A 21,179-nucleotide genomic window follows, 5' to 3' on the forward strand; every position below is an offset into this window, starting at 1 on the left:
TTTTTCAAGCTTTTTTTCCATCCTCTAGCATCTTGTTATTTTTTAATTCACTTTCTCTAGTATTTTTTAGTCTTTTTGAAAATAACATGGGTTGCCTTGATTTTTTTTGTTAAATTTAGCTTTTTTGAAGGAATTTTTAAAAAAATTAAATTAAATTAATTAATTTTATCCTCTAACATTTAATTCTTTAGGTGTTGAGCTCCCGAACTGAGTCCGGATCAAGAATTTAACGGATTGCGGCTTTGAGAGTTTAACCCAAATTTACTAGATACACTTGAATTTTTTTATAAACTCTTTTTTTTTTTCAAATTTCATCCTCTAACAATTTTTTTATTCTCTTTATACGAGATTTATCTTTCTTTTTAAAATAACAAGGAATGCATTGGGGTTTTTTTTTTTTATCTTTGTTAAATTTAGTTTTTTTAAAGGGAATTTTATTTTTTAATTAAATTAAATTTATTATTTAATATTTAATTTGACATATATTAAGCTATTTATTTTAACTCAAGTCTATAATTTAAAGCATTACAGTTTTTGTAACAATTAATAAACAATTGTTCGCTGACAAGATTTTTGTAATTTTATTCGTAACCTAACATGTTTTTCTTAGATTGGATGAGTAAATTTTTAACTTTTATTTTATTTTCTTAATATAATAATAATAATAATTTTGAAATAAATATATTCTCATGCATGTAATAGGCTAGTAGATATGAAAGGCCTATTTAGGTTAATAAAGCCCAAGTCCAAAGGGCACTAACTTTATCATTGAAAGTAAGTAATAAGCCCAAGCCTTATGATCCAATCCAATCTCTTCTCCATGAAGGCTGTCGAAAACTCAAGTATTTATTTGGTTGGTATTATGATATGTAATATTTTTTTTAAATAATTTTTAATTAGAAATATATTAAAATATTTTTTAAAATATTTTTATTTATGATATTAATGTATTAAAATCATCTAAAAATATTTAAAAAACATCAATTTGATATATTTTAAAAATTACTTTAAAAAACAGATTATAACATAAAAATAAAATCTTTGTGCTTTTGAAACTCGCAGTTCATAATGGAGCTTCAAAAATAAAATAAAATGGTTGCTAAAAAACCACAATTCAAGAAACAGAATTCATTCACTGTTACACCTCCAAATTCAACTTATCTTCTATGTTCACGAGCCATAATTAATATTTTATAGAAATATTATTTAATTGATTTTTATGTTTTATATTGAAATATATATCAATGCTTGCTATAGTTATTTCAAAATATTATAATTGTAATGTTTTGCGTTTTAAGACGCAATACGTGTAAATACTTATTAGTTTGTAATTACTTAAAAATAATTTCTTTACAATTTAAATGATATTCTGTTCTCTTTTTTAAGATAACAGAAACTATTTTATCTGAATTTATAATTAATTGGCTGTAACCATCATAATTATAAAATAATTAACTAAATTACAAAAATATAAGATATTGTTTTTATGATTCATTTAGCAGATCTATTTAACAATTCATAATCACTTACTTGTTACAAAGAAAATAATATGCATCATTCCTTTGAAAGTAATTATATATTTTTTGATTCATAATTCTATAATAATATCAGCAAATAATTAAATTTTGAGATAATTAATTAAGTTATTGAATGATAAGAAAAGTTATTTAATACAGCTAATAAGATAATTTAATTGTTTTTAACTCAAAGTCAATATAAATATAACACCTTAAAAAAAATCCATCTAAAAATCTATAGTGGTCACCAATTGATAATCACCAAGTTCACATAACCTTTTAGATGATCACTAGTCACGTGCCTATGACACGGGCTGGGGAAAAAAATCTTATAATTAAAAAACAATGTCAAGAAACCACAAGTATATTTCAAAAAAGTTATAAAAAAAAATTGCAATTCGGGTTATAAATTCAGTTGGGTTGAATAAATTTATCTTACCCAATAAGATGACAAAAAATAGATAATATATAATATCAAATTGATCAAATTATGAAAAAAAAGTGTGATCATGGTTAAAAAAAAATTATTGTTTATTGAGAGGAGAAAAATGACAGATATATTTCAATCTAATCGATTGTAGCGAAAAGAAAATAAAAAAAAAACAGAAGGAAATGACACAAGTCAACCTGAGTGCACCTGTTAGACCCGTAACCTATTCATGAGGTCATGATAATTTTTAAAGAAACTGAAAAAATGGATAAAATTTAAAGTATTGAATGATAAAATTAAAAAAGAAAATCAGTGTAAAAAAAAAGACTGATATCAAATGGGTTAGCCTTTCAAATATGTGACTTGAGTTATGGCCCGATGTAACCCAACTAAAAAAAACCACGACCCTTAATCCCTAAATAACACAAGGTTGGAGGATGAAATTGAAAAAAAAATAGCAATATAAAATAATCAGAACTAGATATAAACAAAAATAAAACAAGAGGAAAAATAGCATTGTTTGATTTGAGGGTGAAATTGAAAATAAAATCATACATTTTACAAAAGATATATAAAAAAAAGGATCAAATTTGAAACAAAAACAAAATAAGAGGAAAAAAAACATTTAAATGAAGGCAAAAATAAAAAATAAATCTAAAGTTTACAGAATGAATCAAGATGAAAATCATTCAATCAAAAGCAAGAGAACTAAATCTGAAATCTAAACAAAATAAAAGAATAACATAGATTTTTTGATCGGGCAGCTTGTTTTTCGAGTAAAAGAGTAAGAAAAAAAAAGAGAAAAATAGAAATAAAAAGGTGGCCAGATTCAAAGCATCATACCAAACATTGCACGCACCATTTCATCAGAAAGGGAATGCTGGGAGGATTCTAAAACCATAAAAAAATGACCAATTTCCTCTATTACACGCGCCACTAGAAGCGTGCGAAGTGACTTGACATGTTGACGCGTGCAAACACACAATCAAGCAACTTTTTTTTAAAAAATAATTTTTAAACTTGTCAAAAATTATAATTCAAAGGGTAATTAAGTTAATTCATTGTGCATTGAGAAGCAAAAAAACAAATGAACATTAGCTAGATTTATTTAGATTTTAAGAGTATTTTAGTCATTTTAGTTAGTGTGCTAAGAAAATGTAAAAATCATATATTGTTCTCCATCAATATGATAATGAGCTTTTGATCCTTGTTAAATTACAATATCACCCTCAATAGTCCTTGTTAAATTATAACATCACCGTCGATAGCTACCTTAATGGTGTTTTTTAGGAAGGGAAAGAGTGTAATTATACTGTTTTCGTTCACATTGCATTGTGTCTAGGTGCATAGATAATTTACCATCCCAATCGGGTTTTCTTTTTAATAGTGAGATAATGAATAAAGCATGATGATTTATTTATTTTATGCAGAAAAAGAAGACGAAAGACCAACAAAAAGATTAACCAAAGTCTCATTTCACACCATTATATCTTGTATCTTGAGAGCACATCGAAATAATGGAACTAAAGTTCACACCATATAAGCTGGATTTCAGTCGCAACAGTAAGAAGTTGCTGTGAGCAAGCATGGTGTTCTTGCAGTGGGTCCAAGAAAGATAATTATATTTTGATGGATTGATGGCGAAAGGTTCTGTTCCTTTTCAGGCGTGGGTTTTGGCCATAGTAGTAGTTATCACCTGGCTTATCCCCATATCCAGTTGTTCATCAAGGAAAAAGAAAAGGAACAACTTGTCATTTTTCAATTGTTAAAGTCTTTGAAAAACGCAACAAAAAGCTAAACCCAGCAGCCAACGTCTAGTGATTGAGTTTTAACTTCTTCCTGGGTATGATTGTTGGAAATGCATTGTTTTTGTTTTTAGAAGTGTTCTGAGAATATATTTTATTGAAAAAAAATATTAATTTAATACTTTTTTAATATCTTGATGCACTGATATAAAATTTAATAAAAAAATATATGAACGCTCACAGAATAAGAACAAAGAAAAAGAACTTATATGGGAGGAGAAAAAATTAATTAAAAAATATATAAAAATATAAATTATTATAATCTCAAACACTCCACCATGTAAAAACAAATGAAAAAAACTTGTTTGATTTGCATCATATGAACGTGAGATTTGATAAGAAATTCACCGATACCATCACAACTTCATCAGGAAAAATAAAAACCATGTGCTAAAAACAAGTTTCTAATCGAGCTCCACCAAGCTGCTAGCAAACATCAAGAGGAAAAATGAATTCAAAACTCTAATCCGTATTAGAAGATAAACTAAGATATTATTGAACCAAAATATCATCAGCTACCTCCCTAGCTAGTGCCCTCCAATGACGAGAGCAGAAGAAATAGACAACCTCGTGGCCAAAAACCAAAACCAAAACTCCTAGGTCAGCTTGACGTAACTCCTCAAAGACTCGTAATATTCACGTCCCTAGCTAGCTACCTCTGTGCCTTTACCTTCTCTACCTCCAGTTATTAGCATGGGTTTAATTACCACATGCTCTCAGTCAAAAAGCTAAAAATCCTCCCCTCCCATCCATCCATCCATGCATCTATATATATATATAGATGCTGCCTTCTTTTCTTTCTTTTTTGTCCATCTTTGAGACAACATTTCGGGTTTCAAAAGAAACGAGAAGAAAAAAATGCTTCTTAGAAGTACTTCTACACCGGTATTAAGGACACTTGTCTGCCAGTCATCAACAAGCCGGCCAGTGTCCATGTGCCTTCAAAGAACAGCATCAGAGGCTGATATTAAGCCACTCTACTTGACCAGAGAGAGAATGTTCTCTAAACGTTCTTTCATGTCACCAGTCCTTAAGGAAAAAGAAGAAATGAGCGTTTGCATAGAAGCAGTCGAGGAGGAGGAGATGGTCTGTGCAGGGGGTGGAAGTGGTGGTATTTGTGGCAGTGGTGGTGGTGGTGGTGGGAGCTGGGACTCGGGTCATCAGCCTTATGAAAGTGATCATGAGAGCATGAATCTTTATTACCAGAACATGATCAAGGCCTATCCTGGTGATGCTCTTCTTCTTGCAAACTACGCTAAATTCTTGAAAGAGGTAAGCGTAAAACAATATGTGCCTGTGTTTGTATTTGTTGTTTCTTGATTTCCTTTTAAGAAAAATGGGAAATTGCTATGAATCATAAGAGATGTGTTTTTAGGTACGAGGTGATGTTGTGAAGGCAGAGGAGTTCTGTGAGAAAGCAATTCTGGCAAATGGAAGAGATGATGGGAATGTTTTGTCAATGTACGGAGATCTAATATGGAATAACCACAAGGACAGTAATCGTGCTCAGGCCTACTTTGATCAAGCTGTCAAGTCCTCTCCCGATGACTGGTAAAGAAAAATATAAACATGTTTGACTTATTTAGAGATGGTTAGATGATATAATCTGTTTAGCTAATCAAGTTTGATGTTACATATTTTTGTTGATGCAGTTATGTGCTTGCTTCTTATGCTCACTTCCTCTGGGATGCTGGTGAAGAAGATGGTGATGAAGAAGAAGAGACCAAGCAGAATGAAATTCAATGTGATAGTTTGCCAACATATAAACAGATATACAATCTTCCTCAAGGATTCCCTCCTTTGGCTGCTGCTTCTTAACGCTGATACAGCCTGTCTGTGGTGTAAATCTCGGTCTTACACCTTCAGTTTTGTAAATGGAACCAAACAGAGAGATCTCTGATGCCAAGTCAAGATGGATGATGATGATTATGCTCAATTGTTGAAGTTATTGGAAGTATCTAGCAGAAGATAGAATCAATAATATACAATGTTCAATCATCAATGAAAGAAAGGGATAAGAGTTTATTTTGGTCCTATTCTTGTCTTGTTATTGTGGATTTATGTTGCTAATTAACCTCGTCTTCTTGTTAAAATATTTCTGTGCTTTTAGTATCTTTTGCTCTTCCTCGTCTTGCTGAAGATATTCTTAACTTCCTATGTGGGCTTTAATGTCCAATATAGGACTCACGTGCTCTCTTCTTCTCCTGGGCTGTCTTCTGAGTTTTATTGCCAAATTAAATGGTTAAATTTGAGGCACAGAAGACAAAAAGGGGATGTGAAAATGAAGGGCAATGCTGATGAGTTGGCCTATCTGATAACAGGAGACTTCTCCAAATTTTTGCAAAATATGGCGAACACAGCAAGCAAATAACATGTGAATAAGAATATCTTCGCAAACGCCAACATTCAATGCTGCTAACTATGGACAAGATTAACTAAAAATCAAAATCCATCATGCAAAATCTTTCACTGTTTTTGTGCTCAAACCGCCAAGGTAGCTTGAGCTTGAGCTTCCTCTCCAATCACTACTTGTTATCCTTTTGAACTGCTTCCTGCTCTTGGGTAGGAGACGCACCTTTATTTATTTGAATACAGTGGCGTTTTCCTCATTTATTGCTTCAGGAAATGAATTCTTTCCCGCAAAACCGAAATGATTTGAAAAGGGGTTTTAGATTAATACATGAGGCCAACTATTTTATTAAAATAGCTGTTTTTTTAACCTAACCTGGTTTAAACATGGTTACCAAATCACTAAAAACATAGAATGTTCAATCAGGTTTGTTCATTCTGAGTTCTGGTTCTGAAACAACATAGTTTTTAATCAAACCTGATTTAGACACCGGGTCACCAAATCACTAAAATCCCAGTATGTTCAACCAGGTTTGTTCATTCTGAGTTCTGGTTCTGAAACAACATAGTTTTTAACCAAACCTGATTTAGACACCGAGTCACCAAATCACTAAAAACCCAGTATGTTCAACCAGGTTTGTTCATTCTGAGTTCTGGTTCTGAAACACCAAACCTGATTTAGTTCTGGTTCTGAAACACCAAACCTGATTTAGACACCGGGTCACCAAATCACTCGTCCTTTCTGAGTTCTGATTCTGATACAACATATCAATGGTCTCTCCACCATCTTCATTAGATAAATTGGCCTAATGGCAGTTTAGGGAGGGACTTCCACTGGATTCTTTTGAGAAAACGGGGGAATTGCTTTGGTAAAAATGTCAGTGAGATGTACTTCTCATTCGGAGTCTGCAGAATGCAGGGGATAAACTCTTCCTTCGAACTCATTTCATTTCTCATGGGCAGGGAATTGAGACCAAAGCTGGCTTGCGAGATTCAAAATGTACGCATGGTAAAGATTATATCATAGAATTACTGACTATTTTGAATAATTACCTCCATCTTTTCTCTCCCAATACATTGCCTTGGTTTACAATGGAATATGAAAGATCGAAAGTTAAAAAAAACCAAAACTCAAGACACAAAGGATTCGCAGTTCACACCACCAAAGTCACCTTAATCAACAATATCCAATTGTCCAAATATAACAGGTTTACAAAATGGCATGGCCTATCTAACAGCAGACTTCTCCAAAATTTTACTAAATATTTTCAATACAGCAGGCAAATAAGAAATAACATGTAAATTAGAATAACTTTTGCAAGTGATAACATACAATACTGCAAGAATGTAGAGCCCTAGTGAAAAGACCAGCAACCTGAAATCATGCACACAAAACAATCAATGCTGTTGACTAAGGACAGACACAACCATCACAGTCTATCATGCAAAATCCTTTACGCCTTCATTGTCCAATAAATTCAGGTCTTTCACCTTTTTATTTACGCACATGGATTTGAGGGCTTTGCATACACCGTTCGATTCTTGTTTTGTTTTTGAGGTCAAACCACCAATGCTACTGGATCTTTCGCCAACGTGGCCTGAGCTTCCTCTTTAACCGCTGTCTCATCTTTTCCGGGGAGAAATTCACTCTCATTCTTTGAAACAGCTTCCTGCTCTTGGGTGGGAGATGAACCTTCATTTGATTGATTAGATAAGGTGGGATTTTCCTCATTTGATGCTTTAGGCAATTTAGTTTTTTCGTCACTGGATAACTTGGTCTTTTCAGAAGGCAGTTTGGGAAGGGACTTCCTCTGTGGCTTCTTTGGATGGGCGGGGGAAAGTCCTTTGATGGGAATGTTTGAAGATACTTTCTCATCCAAACTTAGCCGACCTGGTCGATAGCTCTGGCTATTGTTTCCTTCAGTATCTGCAGGGGATGAGCTCTTCCTTCTACCTAGCTTGGGAGATTTGGCTCTTGTTGTGGGTATCTGCATCAAAGTAACAACATCAAGACCAACGTAATTTCAATTGATTAACAGTCCTGCCAGATACATCAAGAACAAGTTAACCAAGACATCAATGCAGCCACAGAGACAAATTGTCAAATAGGATCAGATCATCCAAATCCCATGGTAGTGCACCCATTGTAAAACGCAAAGGCAAAAATCAACAGGACTCATAAACACAAAGCCATGCCTGTAGAATTAATTAGGTTGATAATAGTCACATGTTAATTAAGGGATCAAGGTAGCATTAGAGGGTTTCTCCAAAAACTTTTCCACGTATAACATCCTAACTGAAAGTTTTGGTACAAAAGAAAATTAAAGATTGTCATGGTGTAGCTTTTAGTGTTATCCAACCATAAGTTGCTCCACAGGGGAATATGATAACCCTATCACTGGTGTATCTAAATGGAAAAGGACCATAATAGTATATTTCATAAGGTAAGGTTTGTTGCCAAATTTGAACAACTGGCATGGTAAAAACCTGCAGAGTGCAGGTAATCAGAAGTAAGCAATGAATCATTGGTACAACACTAATACTAATCATTCACCGCAACAAAAGGTCTCATGATACAAGCATAGGCAGTGAAAGGGATGAATCTTACCGAGCAAAGATGCTAATCACAGCAAAATAATCATGTTATTAGATGGATGTAACACAACATGCAAAGACAAAAGCACGTGATATGAAAATTATGATCAGGGACAGTAACTTGGTATAGTTTCTTTACTTTAAACTATAAAAATGCCAAATAAATGAATCCAAGATAGATGAAGCACTGATAACAGAAAAACAAAAAACAACATGACCCAATATTGACAATTGGATGCAATGGAGGGATTGGTTGAGTGCAGAAATTTATTCAAGAAATGTTCCAAAAGCTATGAATAACATAACATAACATAACCTAATCTATTTTGCATTCCTAAAAACTTAATGGTTCAGCAACTAGACAGGCAGCAAATGCACCACTTTTTTTTTTTTTTTTTTTGAGTGTGTGGGTGGGGGAGCGACAAGTCTTGTATGAAAGCAAGAATGCAAGAGACAACAAGCATGACTTTAGTGATAAAAAATACAATTTTACCTTCTTTAGCTCCACCTTAGGTGGTGCAGGCTCCTGATAAAAGCTGGGCATAGGTGTTGCTTTAAAATTATTCAAGAAATGTTCCAAAAGCTATGAATAACATAACATAACATAACCTAATCTATTTTGCATTCCTAAAAACTTAATGGTTCAGCAACTAGACAGGCAGCAAATGCACCACTTTTTTTTTTTTTTTTTTGAGTGTGTGGGTAGGGGAGCGACAAGTCTTGTATGAAAGCAAGAATGCAAGAGACAACAAGCATGACTTTAGTGATAAAAAATACAATTTTACCTTCTTTAGCTCCACCTTAGGTGGTGCAGGCTCCTGATAAAAGCTGGGCATAGGTGTTGCTTTAAAACCCAAACTCTTCCTAAGCATCTTAATCTCAGCTTCGTGAGTTTCCTGTGAGAGAATCAAATGATTGCCAGGACAAGAAACGAATTCAAACAGAAATCAAAGCCCATAGAAATCATTACATTTCTATACCTTGGACTTAGCTTGCAGAGTAGTCTTTTCCACTTCCTTAGCATGAATCTTTTCCTCGAGCTTTGAATAGAACTGAACAGCATAACATTATAGATATTACACTAACACCATAATTACTGCTAGGGAGTTTACATGGAGAATCAAGAAGCTTTGAGTACAGAACTAACCTCCTTCCTTTTCTCAGCTCGTTCATCACACTTAAAGCTGAAACCATAATTTGGAAGTGCACCCACCTTGCGAGGTTTGGCATCTTCCACAGTGGGACTTCTACAGTGCAATTAAGGAAAAACTTGTGTATGCCACAGAAAAAGGTAAAATAGTCATAAGCTGAAGATTGCCCTCTGCTCATAGAAGAAGAAATGACAACACATTCAAAGAAAAAAGGATACGAAGTAGAGTCTGTATCTGCTTCAGCTTTATCAACAGGCCCTTTTTTCAAAGGTTTCAGTTTCGTCTTCTCCCTGTATAAAGCAAAACCACCATTAACAAATGGCGAGAGGAAAAAGCAATAGTAAATACAAAGTGAATTAAAAATTCTAACAGCTACTTCAAATAATCAGACATTCTGGATCAAGTTTAATGAATTAACCAGCAAGTCCACTACACAGAAGAAGTGAAATTAACAAAGATAGACATGCAGCTCCATGACATTAAGAAAAAAGAAAAGGCAACACGCAAACAATGCAAGCAATACATACACAATGCCTTCAGGTGGTCCTGCATCAGACGTCCCAGATTGCTGTTAAAAGAATACGAGCAGAAAAATGATAAGCAAATGCAAAGGTGGTCGTAGGTACAAAAGCAAAAAGCAATGTCAATTTCTACCTTGGATGCCTGACCCTGCCTCTCGTTGAATGATTTACTTTTCAAATGCTGTTTTAATTGTGAATTTACAGCAACAGAACCATTTGAAACAGTGAGTTGCACCTCAGCATCTCTTCCATCCTTACCTTTCTTCACCTGAGTGGCTGAGGCATTTTTCAGGTGCGAGGGCTTTGCAGTACCCCTCTTTCCCGGACCTTTCTGAGATTTAGCATTTTCTGAATTATCAGCATCTTTCACTTTTACTTCTCCTTCCTTTATGATAGAAGCATCAAGTTTAAAATCAGGCTTAGTTTTACTCATTGAACTAAATACACAGACTGGAACATCTCCTTACCTTAAAAACAGGCAGTCCATTGCTTCCCACGTATGCCTTTAATTCATCCTCTACTTCCCCGGTAGATAAATTATCAGTAGTGCCATCATCAAGCTTAAAAGTGTTCCCCACACTCCCATTTAAATTATTTGAAACAACACCATCCTCTCCAGCAGCAGGACTTTGCTGATGACCACCATTTTGATGGGCAGCCTCAAGCCCACCATCAGGCAAAAGATGATTATCAGAATCCATCACTCTGCAAATAAGAATAAATAAATAAATAAACAAAACAAATGTAAGATTTGCAACTAAAAATGATTTTGACGAAACATGAAAACATACACTTGGCAGTGAGATTCAAACCGCCAAAACCAATTCTCTATTTTCATATGATAATTGAGTTATATTTAGAAACTAATGCTATTAAACATTGAAAACATTTCAACTTCGTTCCTAATTATGCACACCAGTCCTCAAACTCATACTTCTTCGTTCTCCAAAACATAACCACGCCCTGCACCCATTACGTTATACTCCAAAACCATAAAAGGCACTCACTTAACACACAATTTTCAGTAATAGTACACAAAATGCCTGACAAACCGCGAGACTTCATCGGTTCGTCACCAAATTTACAGTGACGAAGTGAACAAAAAACAAAAACCTAATCAATTCAATTCATAATTTGATTAATTTCTACCATTTTTTCCCTCCACTTTCTCGGAAACCAAACAAGACCTGTACAAAAACAGATTCCGCTAAATGAATCTCTAATCCTAAAAAAAAATCAAATCAGTACAAAATCTTCCAAACGAATATTTCGTAGCAAATCAAAAGAATCTCTACATTTCCAAGTGTCATATCGCTCCTTCAACACTGATCTGCTCACAGCAAAAAAAAAATCCTAGCAGCAAAAATCAACACTCCGTTCAGTACCCAACAAGCTCACTAACTACTCAAATCTCACTCCACAATGAGAGAAAGAAGTTGAAAAAGTTTTCTCAGCAACCAAACAGAAACAACAACACTTCAACAACTTCCTTACCTCGAGATGCGAGCAAAAAAATCAAAACTCCATCAATCAAGCCACTACAAAACAGTAATAACAGATTTATCAAAGGCTACGAAGGATCTGAGACAAGAAGACCGGGCAACGTGAACCGGGGGATCCGACCGGAAACAGTAAGATCGATCTCTCCTCGGATTATTCTCTAAATAAAATGAAAATTATATTATTGTTTTTTTCTGTTTTGTAAGGCTCTAAAAGGCTATTTAAAAAACAGAGGCTTTCAAATCCATTTTATTTCCAGGTCACTCACTGTCTGTCTATAAGAGAGGGTGGGGTATGGGGTACGTATAATTATACGAGTTGGAGAGAGATACGGTTATTTTTTAGTAACTGATAAACAGATAAAGAATAAAATATACTGTTATTTCTTTCTTTTTTGTAAAGGAAAATAGGGCGGTTCTGGTGCGGTTATTTTAAGTTACTGGATCATTAATACACAAGTGATTGTTTAGTTTTGCTAAATAGTCCTCGTACTTGGAATAAAATAAGATTTATTATTAGCCACTTTTTTTTTTTTTTTACTCTTGTTTGTGATTGGTTTTTTTTTCTAGAGGATAGGAAAGAAATATGGGGAGTTATGTTGGGAGTGATGAATGATTGTATTTTTGTCCCATTATTTGCCAATACATACGTTTTCAAATTCGGTCCAACGAATAATTTTTTTTTTAGTTTTTCTATAAAATTCACCTTTTAAGAGAAGGGAAGGTGATATAATTATAAAATTCAATTTAAATCTGGACTCATTAAATATATAGTCAAACTTTTATTTTATTAAAACAATGAAGTTTTTATTTTTAAAAATCAAAATAATTTTATTGTTGTTAAAAATTCAACTAGGTTAAGTTAAGGTTTATTAGTTAAATTTATCGAGTTAAATCAAGTTTTGTAATTATAGATGGTGTTGGAATTTTTAATCATCAAATATCATGGTTAATTCTATTAATATAACTTATCCAGTTAAAAAAATATTTAAAAATAAAATTAATAAAATAACATTTTAATTCAATTTTTTATCTGGATATTAAATTTAAAATTAAAACTTGTAAAAATTATCTGGATATAACCTATCAGTACAAAAGTGCCCTTATAAACGGACATTACAATTATTGGAAGAAACGCTAGTTTGGACCATACACCCAACAATGAGGACAAGAGGGTAGGGCAAATACCGTGTAACCTATCTTCTAGTCCTCTCTTCACTTGTCCCTCCTTGTAGAGACCGAATGGTGAGTTAAGATTGACATGTAGAGTCAAATCATCTGGGTTAATGATACAAAGATCAATTAAAGTGAATCGATGGTTTATCTTCGAGCTAGGTTAGCTAGTTAATTACTTCTTACAAACAAAAATCAGTTTGTCCGAACGGCTAAAAATTCATAAAAAAGGCCACTACTAACTTGATTCCCCTAAAATGCTTGATTTTTTATTTTTTATTTTTTTTACAAGAAGCCTCACCTGAAACCTTTTTAGCTGGAGAGGATCTAGATTCTTATTGTCTCTAAAGGATGTGGTCTAATGACAAAAAATTTCAGATTTGTACAGTAGGTCTCGAGTTCAAATCAAGACGTGCATCTCTTGTAAAAGACTGTGACAGTCAGGGTTTTACTCGTTCATCTAGACCCATGAAATTCGCTTTCCAGATAATGGGGTTTTTTCGAATCCAAAAAAAAAAAAAAAAATATAGATTCTCATCGAGGTAATTGTTTAGTGGAAAAACAAACTCGTAATTAGTGGCAAAAATTACTATAATTAGATAAATTAAAGTTCTCAAGCACAAATAGTTGCAATTTCTTTTAGAGAATGAAATTATATGTTGAATAAAATAGCATTGTTTTGTATTTATCAAACTCAATTAAAAAAATATTAACTTGAAACATGTGGTTTCAAGTTGAATTAAAAAAATATAAATTCAGTTAAATCTAGTTAATTTAGTAGGTGTATCCATGTCACAATCAATCTTACCACACCTACTAGTTAATAATAATAATTTTTAAAAACAATATTATTTTAATAAAAAAATAATTAATTCAAAACTGATAAATTGATATAATGATCCGAACCCATTTTTGAATTAGACCCAATCCATGTGCTGTAACTATGTCCGCACCGTTAAAACATACATGGAAGAAGAATCTTTTACAAGAAGGTGAGGTGTATCGACTTTTATTGCCATCCTTGGACGAGGACCTAATTAGTAACTAGAAGAGAAGGCAAACGGGGGCAAACGGAGGAAACGGAGGGGATGACAGACCGACCAGTTAGGCTAAGTTGTCGGGGAGTGACAATGTGCGGCGACAGGCAACCATTTTTGGCGGCCAGCCTCTTCCTCAACCGTTACAAAACCAACATGCTTGTGGGTCATTGTATGTATGCATGCCCCAAGCGTTTCACGGCTATATCCGAACACATTTTTCTCTGTGAGGTTAGGTTCACTAAAATCCTGAAATAAGTTCAAGCCACGAATTCAGTGGACCTTTTTTAAGTGTAAACTTATAAATAAAAATTTAATTTTTTTTATTTTAAAAAATTAAATATTAAACAGATTGAACGACATTCTGAAAGAAAATATGAATATAATAACTTTAGCTACACAAGTTTTTTGTATTTATGTGAAATAAGATAGACAGATTATTTATTTATTTTGCATTTAATCCTCATTTCGTTAGTCCTACATATGTATCAAAATTAAGCATCCTAATATATATATATATATATATATATATATATATATATATATATATTTTGTTATCAATCTCAAATTAAGTGAGAATTCTTTCATTCCAAATACTCGTATGCATTTATATCAACTTCATCAGTTATACTTCTATGCTAGTTTTGTGTAGGTATAACTGCAATTAGAGTAATTAAGTGTAATTGGTACTGTAATACATAATATATTTTAAAAGTATTTTTTACTTGAAAATATATTAATTTTATTTTAATTTTTAATATCAACATATCAAAAAATACTAGAAAAACTTTAATTAAATGTTTTTTCAAGTGAAACACACTTATAAAACGCATCAAAGAACATAAATCCCCGCACTACGAAACACCTATTAAATTAATGTAATTCAACATGTTTTTCAAAGTGTTTTTTTAATTATTTTTATTCTAAAAAAATATTAAATTTATGTTTTTTAAATGTTTTTTTATGATTTAAACATGCTAATATTAAAAAATCTAAATATATATATAATTTTAATGGAATTTCTATTAAAAAAAACCCCGCATCACCTTCCAAATACACACTAATTAATTGCGTTGTCCATAGTGAAAGAAGGACCACACATGCCATGTTAGAATGCTCGTTTGAAACTTTGAACTTCAATGGGATGGTTGAGAATTCAAAGAAAGAAAAAGGGCCGGTTAGGCAAATAAATTGGAACCAATATACAGTAGTTTAAAGAAATTTAATCACAAATTAGTGGATTAAAAGAGTTAAGAGAAAATTAATGATAATATTGGTGGTGTCCATCCTCCATCGGGGATCTAGGTGCTTGCTTTCTTGAATCTTGACTTTCAGCGCACTCTCATCACAGTCGCATAGATCATTAGATTTTTTTAAAAAAATAAATAAAAAATGTTGACGGTCAAATTTAAAGAAATGATGGGTTGCTTGATGGAGTGCGTTTTGCATCACCTTAATGACAGGACACAAAATACTTTTAAGCCAAGTTTGGTAGGACAAGATAAGATGATGAGTTTGTCAACCTTGGACATTATATTTTCACTTACTGATGAGTACTATGTTGTCATCGTGGTTTCAATCTTCTTCAGAATATTTTCTCACTTACCGATGATAGTTACAAATAACAGATTCCAGGTTGCTCGTGGTGGGTGGTTGCCTGACCAAAATATCACTACTTTTTTCACGCCATACCAACTCCAGATACTCTTGTGTTAACCTCAGCTCATGTATTGCTAGAGAATACACATGCTTGGAGGAGAAAAAATTGCATTGAACAGTGTTAATTGTTTGATTTAGAGTGCTTTGATCCTGGTTATGAATACCTTAATTGAGATAATTAGTTAAATCCTTCGTAGGTTGTCACTCCTTGAAGGGTATTTCATGATTATAAATCTTAAGCAGTTCCTTGATTACTATTTGAAGGATCTTGCATGTTATTATTGTAAGATTGCAAATGATTCGATTTTTTTTTTTATGATATTTAATCTAAGGGGGTTCGTTGCTATATACAGGTAAAGATTAGGATGTAATTTAATTTTGATTTAGTAAAAAAAACTTGATTTTTTATTAAAATAATATTATTTTAAATATTTTAAAAAATAAATCTAGATTTAGATTGGTTTAGTTTACGTGGCCCAAATCTTAGATTGCGCCGGGTCTCCTTTGATGTTAGAGAAAGTGGATTTTAAAGTCTTCGAATTGATCTTCTACCACGGCAATTTAAAATGTTAGTCCTACCAAGTAATTCCAAAAAAAAAAAAAAAAAACTGAAAGTCACATGGCACGTGCTCCAAAGAAGTGAGAGCACGTGAGCGATATAGAGAGCGAGCACCCATGAAGAGGCCGTGTAGCACGCACCCCGAGCATGAGCTAATCAGCGATAAATGCAATGTCCCCACTGATTTCAGCCTCCAGGACATTCTCTAGCATCTGCACGTGTAGGGTGGGCCCTACTACTCCAGACCGGGTCCCAACACGTGGCATGTTTGCATGTCAACGCAAGTCAAATGCAAGTTTCATCCGTCCAGCACAACCCGTCCCTAACATTTCTCGATTAAATCACTTTTTGCCGCTCATGCAAATCTTTTTAATATTGATTTTTTTTTAATAATAGTTTATGGTATAAAAATAATATATAGAAAAAATAAAAACATGATTGGTTGTAAGAATAAAAATAAAGATATAAAAATAAATTTATTTTTCAGATAATTTTAAAAAGAATTTGTGCATTCAAAATAAATATAAAAAAATAATATGTTTTTTTATCTTAAATATCTTCGTCTTTTTATACCAGGATAATAACAAAATATATTATCTTATAAATGATTTTTTCATACCAACACAAAGTTATTCTTTGCTTAAATTTTAGATAAATTAACTATAATAAAATTATTTGTTTATTAAAATTTCATTTTCACTATATATTTGAATCTTAAGCATGAAAATGGTGGATATATTCAATTGCTAAACAAGTTAAAGCTTAAGAGTCAATATTAACACAACTTTAATAAACTTGAAGAAATAAAATATTTTAGCCTTTTATTTTTCATCTTAATTAGTAGGTTAATCTCTTCTTTGTGACTCTCGACATACCTGACTTAAAGTTCTAATTATTGTTTACTTTTAACCTAAGATTAGCTCTAAACAAAAATCTCTATTTCATCATCAGCACCAAGAAACTTTAGTCGTGGAGTGTGATTGAAAGAGACAATAAAGTATAATATAATTTTATAAGCAATTGTCTTTCACAAACAAAGAAGGAAAATCTTTTCCCCATCTCTAGAAGCAATAGCCCTCTACACGACTAGGCATAGCTTTTGCAGGGTGTTTGAAAGTTTGATAATGTTTGTTTTATTCTGAAATATATTAAAATAATATTTTTTTATTTTTTAAAAGTATTTTTGATATTATCATATAAAAATAATATGAAAATATAAAAAAATTAATTTTATGTAAAGAAAAATTAAATAAAATTATTATTTAAAAAAAAAAACAAACGGGTTGTAGTGGTCTGGCCCAACATTCCTTTTATGAATAATTTTTGTATATAAATAATTTTTTCATTCATCCAATCATGTTTCCCACCCCATTAAAATTGGTATTTTTAATTCATTTGTAAAACAAAAATAAATAAATAAATACATAAATGGACAAGGGACTCATCAGCTCATCTTATCATCTAAAGGATAGATTGAACCATACGAATCCCAAAGAGTTAGAGTAGTCGCTATTGTTAGAGATACAAGTTAATAGCCCCCCTGACTGTTTCTTTATGGGAAGAAAATAATCCATTGGCAATAATACACATAGAAAATATTATTTTGTCACGCCCATTCTTTTAATTATTCACTTAATTGGCCAAACTCACATAATACCAAAATATAAATCTATATTCTATGTTTTTTATTTATTATTTATTTTAAACATGGAATTTCATATGACATGTTAGACATTATTATATATATAAATATATGCTGGATTACTATGATTCCCACGAGCAAAATATTTAATTGGTTGGTGACGAGCATTACGGGGACAATTGAGAGAATAACTGGTTAAAATTTCCTTATTAATTAGCAATAAAATGGAATAGAGAACCTTTAGCTTATAGTTTTATAGTTCTCCTTTTATTTAATTATTATTTGTTTAATTTTTGGCCAGATAAGCATGGAATAAAGTGACAGATTAGGACATAAGATTGAACTTTAAGGGTTGACCCACAAGCATATATCTTTGGACATGCATTGTTGTCTAGTAACTTCATGAGGATTTTGTAACTGGAGGGAGGATTTTGCTAGACTGCCCTCGCTAAAATATGATTTAATTGTGTTAATGTATGCCCTTTTTTAATTTTTCCTAATTGTTTATGGCATGCTGAAGATCATGCAGGACCAGCAAGAACACAGCATGCAGAAAGCAATCAATCAAAGCAATGATTCAACTCCGTTTGGGAGTGTTGTGGCTTTTGTATATTGGTGTTTTTTAAAAAATATGTTTGTTTAAAAAAATATTAAATTAATAATTTTTAGTATTTTTTTTTTATGATTTTGATATATTTATAAAAAAAATTTAATTTTTTTTTAATATATTTTTAAATAAAAAACAATTTAAAAAAATATTATATACTACATTATCAAACAAGCATGCCAACCTATTTTGCATATTAATAGTTATTTCACGCATTTTGTTTTTATTTTTAAGCGTAATGATAGCATTTTTTTATATTATAGAGAGACTCTAATCTATTATTTCTTTATCAGGTTTTAATACATTAGAAATTATTATAGTTTTAAAACTTGACCCGGTCCAGTGAGTCAACTTGAGACTCAGCTGACTTAAGGCTGGAACCGGACCAAGTTTAAAAAAAAATAAAGAAAGTCAAAAACTCAGGTAACTCTGGCTAACCTAGCAGGTTGACCCGACAAGACTTGATTAAGAATCCAATTGCAATTCGTTTATTTTTTTAAAACAAAAACGATGTCGTTTTGATTTATAAAAAAATTGAGGTTGACCCGGGAAAAACTCATGACCCGGATCTTGGATCGGGTCAATCACTGGACCGAGTTTAAAAACTCCGTGAATTACAATCATGCTAACTTCTTTTACCTTAAATTCATACCAAATTTGATATACATAAAACAAGTTTTCTAAAATAAAAGATATAATTTTTAATTCAAATATTAAATCAAGATGAAATTTAATCATCATATTCTATCAACTTATCCTAACCAACTAGATCCTTTTTATGTTTAGATTAGACCTAGATATTGATGTTCAAGTTTTTTTTCCTAATTATTTTTTTATTCCTTTCCTAATTAGGTTTCATCGCTTTAATTTAATTTGGTTCTAATTAGTTAAGTCAGTTTAACCACTAGTTAAACAAGTAGTAGCTTTTTTAAAAAATAGTTAAGAATGATTATTCAAGATTTTTGAATTCAGAATTTTCTCTCTATTATAAAGCTACAGTCTGAGAGATATTTTCGCGTGAAATAATATAAAATAGAACTTCTCTTTCCACGAGAATAACGTTGGACGACAAACGCAGCAGCGTCCTGAGACAAGGAATTGCTAGCCACTTGACCGAGTTTTCGTTTTCGTTCCATTACCGTATCAAATTATCCACAAACACCTGCTAGCTAGCTATATAGCGCTCACCTTGTCAACAAACAAGTTTGTTTTCCGAGGCAGAAGACTTAGAGACACCGAAGACAAGATCCAAAAAAATAAAAAAAGAGTTTGGTAATGATATATAAAACTGATTATTTTTTATCGTATCCAGGGAAGGAGTGTCTGGAAATGCGATGGAAAGTAAAACTATATTTTTAAAAATTTTAATTTTTTTTGTTTAAAATAATTTTTTTTTATATTTTCATATTATTTTGACATGCTGATGTTAAAAATAATTTAAAAAAATAAAAAAAACTTTATTTTGATGTAATTTTAAGCGAAAAACACTTTGAATCGCCACTGCCATCCCAAACAAACGTCATAAGTGGATAGTGGATAAAATATAAAAATATATAAAAAAATTTATTTTATATTTAATATGTATTATTATCAAAATTACATATTTAAAAAACAATTAGATTTTTTTTCTTTAGTTTATATTGAGCGTTGTAATTAATAATATTATAATAACCTTAATTATAAAATCAGAATTGACGTGACGGATTGGCCGGAGGCTTGGACTAGTCCTAGTTTAAGAAAAATAGAGGAAGAATTGACTCGACTTGACCCGGTTAAAAACCCAGGTCAACTTCAATCTCAAATAATCATTTTTGGGAGAAAGTGAAACTTTTCCGGTAATAATCTCTTCCAAACTCAATGCACATTAAGAAGGTATATTATTACAAACTCTGAAAACGCACAAAAATGCATTATGATGAACCATTGCTGACATAAAAAGAATTAGTCCTTTGATTTGCACACACATGATTTATTTGGAGGAAAATGTTAAACCCTGTAGAGAAATGCAACGAAGGCTTAATCCTAATATGAAAGAAGTAGTGAAAAATGAAGTCATTAAGCTTCTAGATAATGGAATCATTTATCCTATTTCCGACAGCAAATGGGTAAGTCCTACCCAAGTTGTACCTATAAAGTCTGGAGTCACTGTGATAACAAATGAGAAAAATGAGTTAATTCCAACTAGGACTATTACTGGTTGGTGCATGTGCATTGACTATAGGAAACTTAATTCAATGACTAGAAAAGATCATTTTCCTTTACTTTTCATGGATCAAATCCTAGAAAGAGTTGTAGGTCATGAATTTTATTGTTTCCTAGATGGCTATTCAGGTTACAACCAAATTAAAATTGCATTGGAAGATCAAGAGAAGACTACTTTCACATGTCCATTTAGTACTTTTGCATATCGAATGATGCTTTTCGGATTATGTAATGCACCAGCCATGCCCGGATAAAACACAAGTTAAAAACTCGTTGACTTTTTTTAATTTTTTTTTTAAAATTTGGGTTAATCAGGTTGACCCTCTCGATTTATGATCTAAATCTTGTCTCGGATTGACTTTCAAGCCAGGTTTTAAAATTGTAATAATGATCATTTTTATCCATACATTGACTCAATTCAACAATCAACTCC

The 21,179-nt window shown here is 31.9% G+C and overlaps 2 protein-coding genes across 4 annotated transcripts; one reads left to right on the top strand and one right to left on the bottom strand.

Annotated features, from left to right (window-relative positions):
- The first annotated feature begins 4,340 nt into the window (after nt 1-4,340).
- Nucleotides 4,341-5,788, top strand: LOC7468636 (uncharacterized). The gene is made up of 3 exons (XM_002308630.4): nt 4,341-5,024; nt 5,128-5,303; nt 5,405-5,788. Exons 1-3 carry the CDS (start codon nt 4,611-4,613, stop codon nt 5,568-5,570), a joined length of 756 nt encoding a protein of 251 aa, XP_002308666.4. The 5' UTR covers nt 4,341-4,610; the 3' UTR covers nt 5,571-5,788.
- Nucleotides 5,789-7,247: 1,459 nt separating this feature from the next.
- Nucleotides 7,248-12,127, bottom strand: LOC7471594 (protein WVD2-like 5). 3 transcript variants are annotated; one of them, XR_002982599.2, is made up of 10 exons: nt 11,863-12,127; nt 10,836-11,073; nt 10,502-10,753; nt 10,375-10,415; nt 10,066-10,137; nt 9,844-9,943; nt 9,677-9,748; nt 9,482-9,592; nt 7,593-8,089; nt 7,248-7,476 (listed from the first exon to the last, which is right to left on the bottom strand). XR_002982599.2 is itself a non-coding variant. In XM_024604275.2 (10 exons), the coding sequence occupies exons 3-10, from the start codon at nt 11,067-11,069 to the stop codon at nt 7,661-7,663; spliced, it is 1,311 nt and encodes a 436-aa protein (XP_024460043.2). In that variant the 5' UTR covers nt 11,070-11,073; nt 11,664-11,721; nt 11,863-12,127; the 3' UTR covers nt 7,248-7,660. The 3 variants fall into 3 exon arrangements, 2 of the variants coding, with proteins under 2 accessions (XP_024460043.2, XP_002309627.4); XM_024604275.2 differs by adding an exon at nt 11,664-11,721 and having other exon boundaries at nt 7,248-8,089; XM_002309591.4 differs by having other exon boundaries at nt 7,248-8,089.
- Nucleotides 12,128-21,179: the final 9,052 nt, after the last annotated feature.

This window comes from Populus trichocarpa, chromosome 6 (genome assembly GCF_000002775.5).
Source record: "Populus trichocarpa isolate Nisqually-1 chromosome 6, P.trichocarpa_v4.1, whole genome shotgun sequence".
In the NCBI taxonomy this organism is placed as follows: domain Eukaryota; kingdom Viridiplantae; phylum Streptophyta; class Magnoliopsida; order Malpighiales; family Salicaceae; genus Populus; species Populus trichocarpa.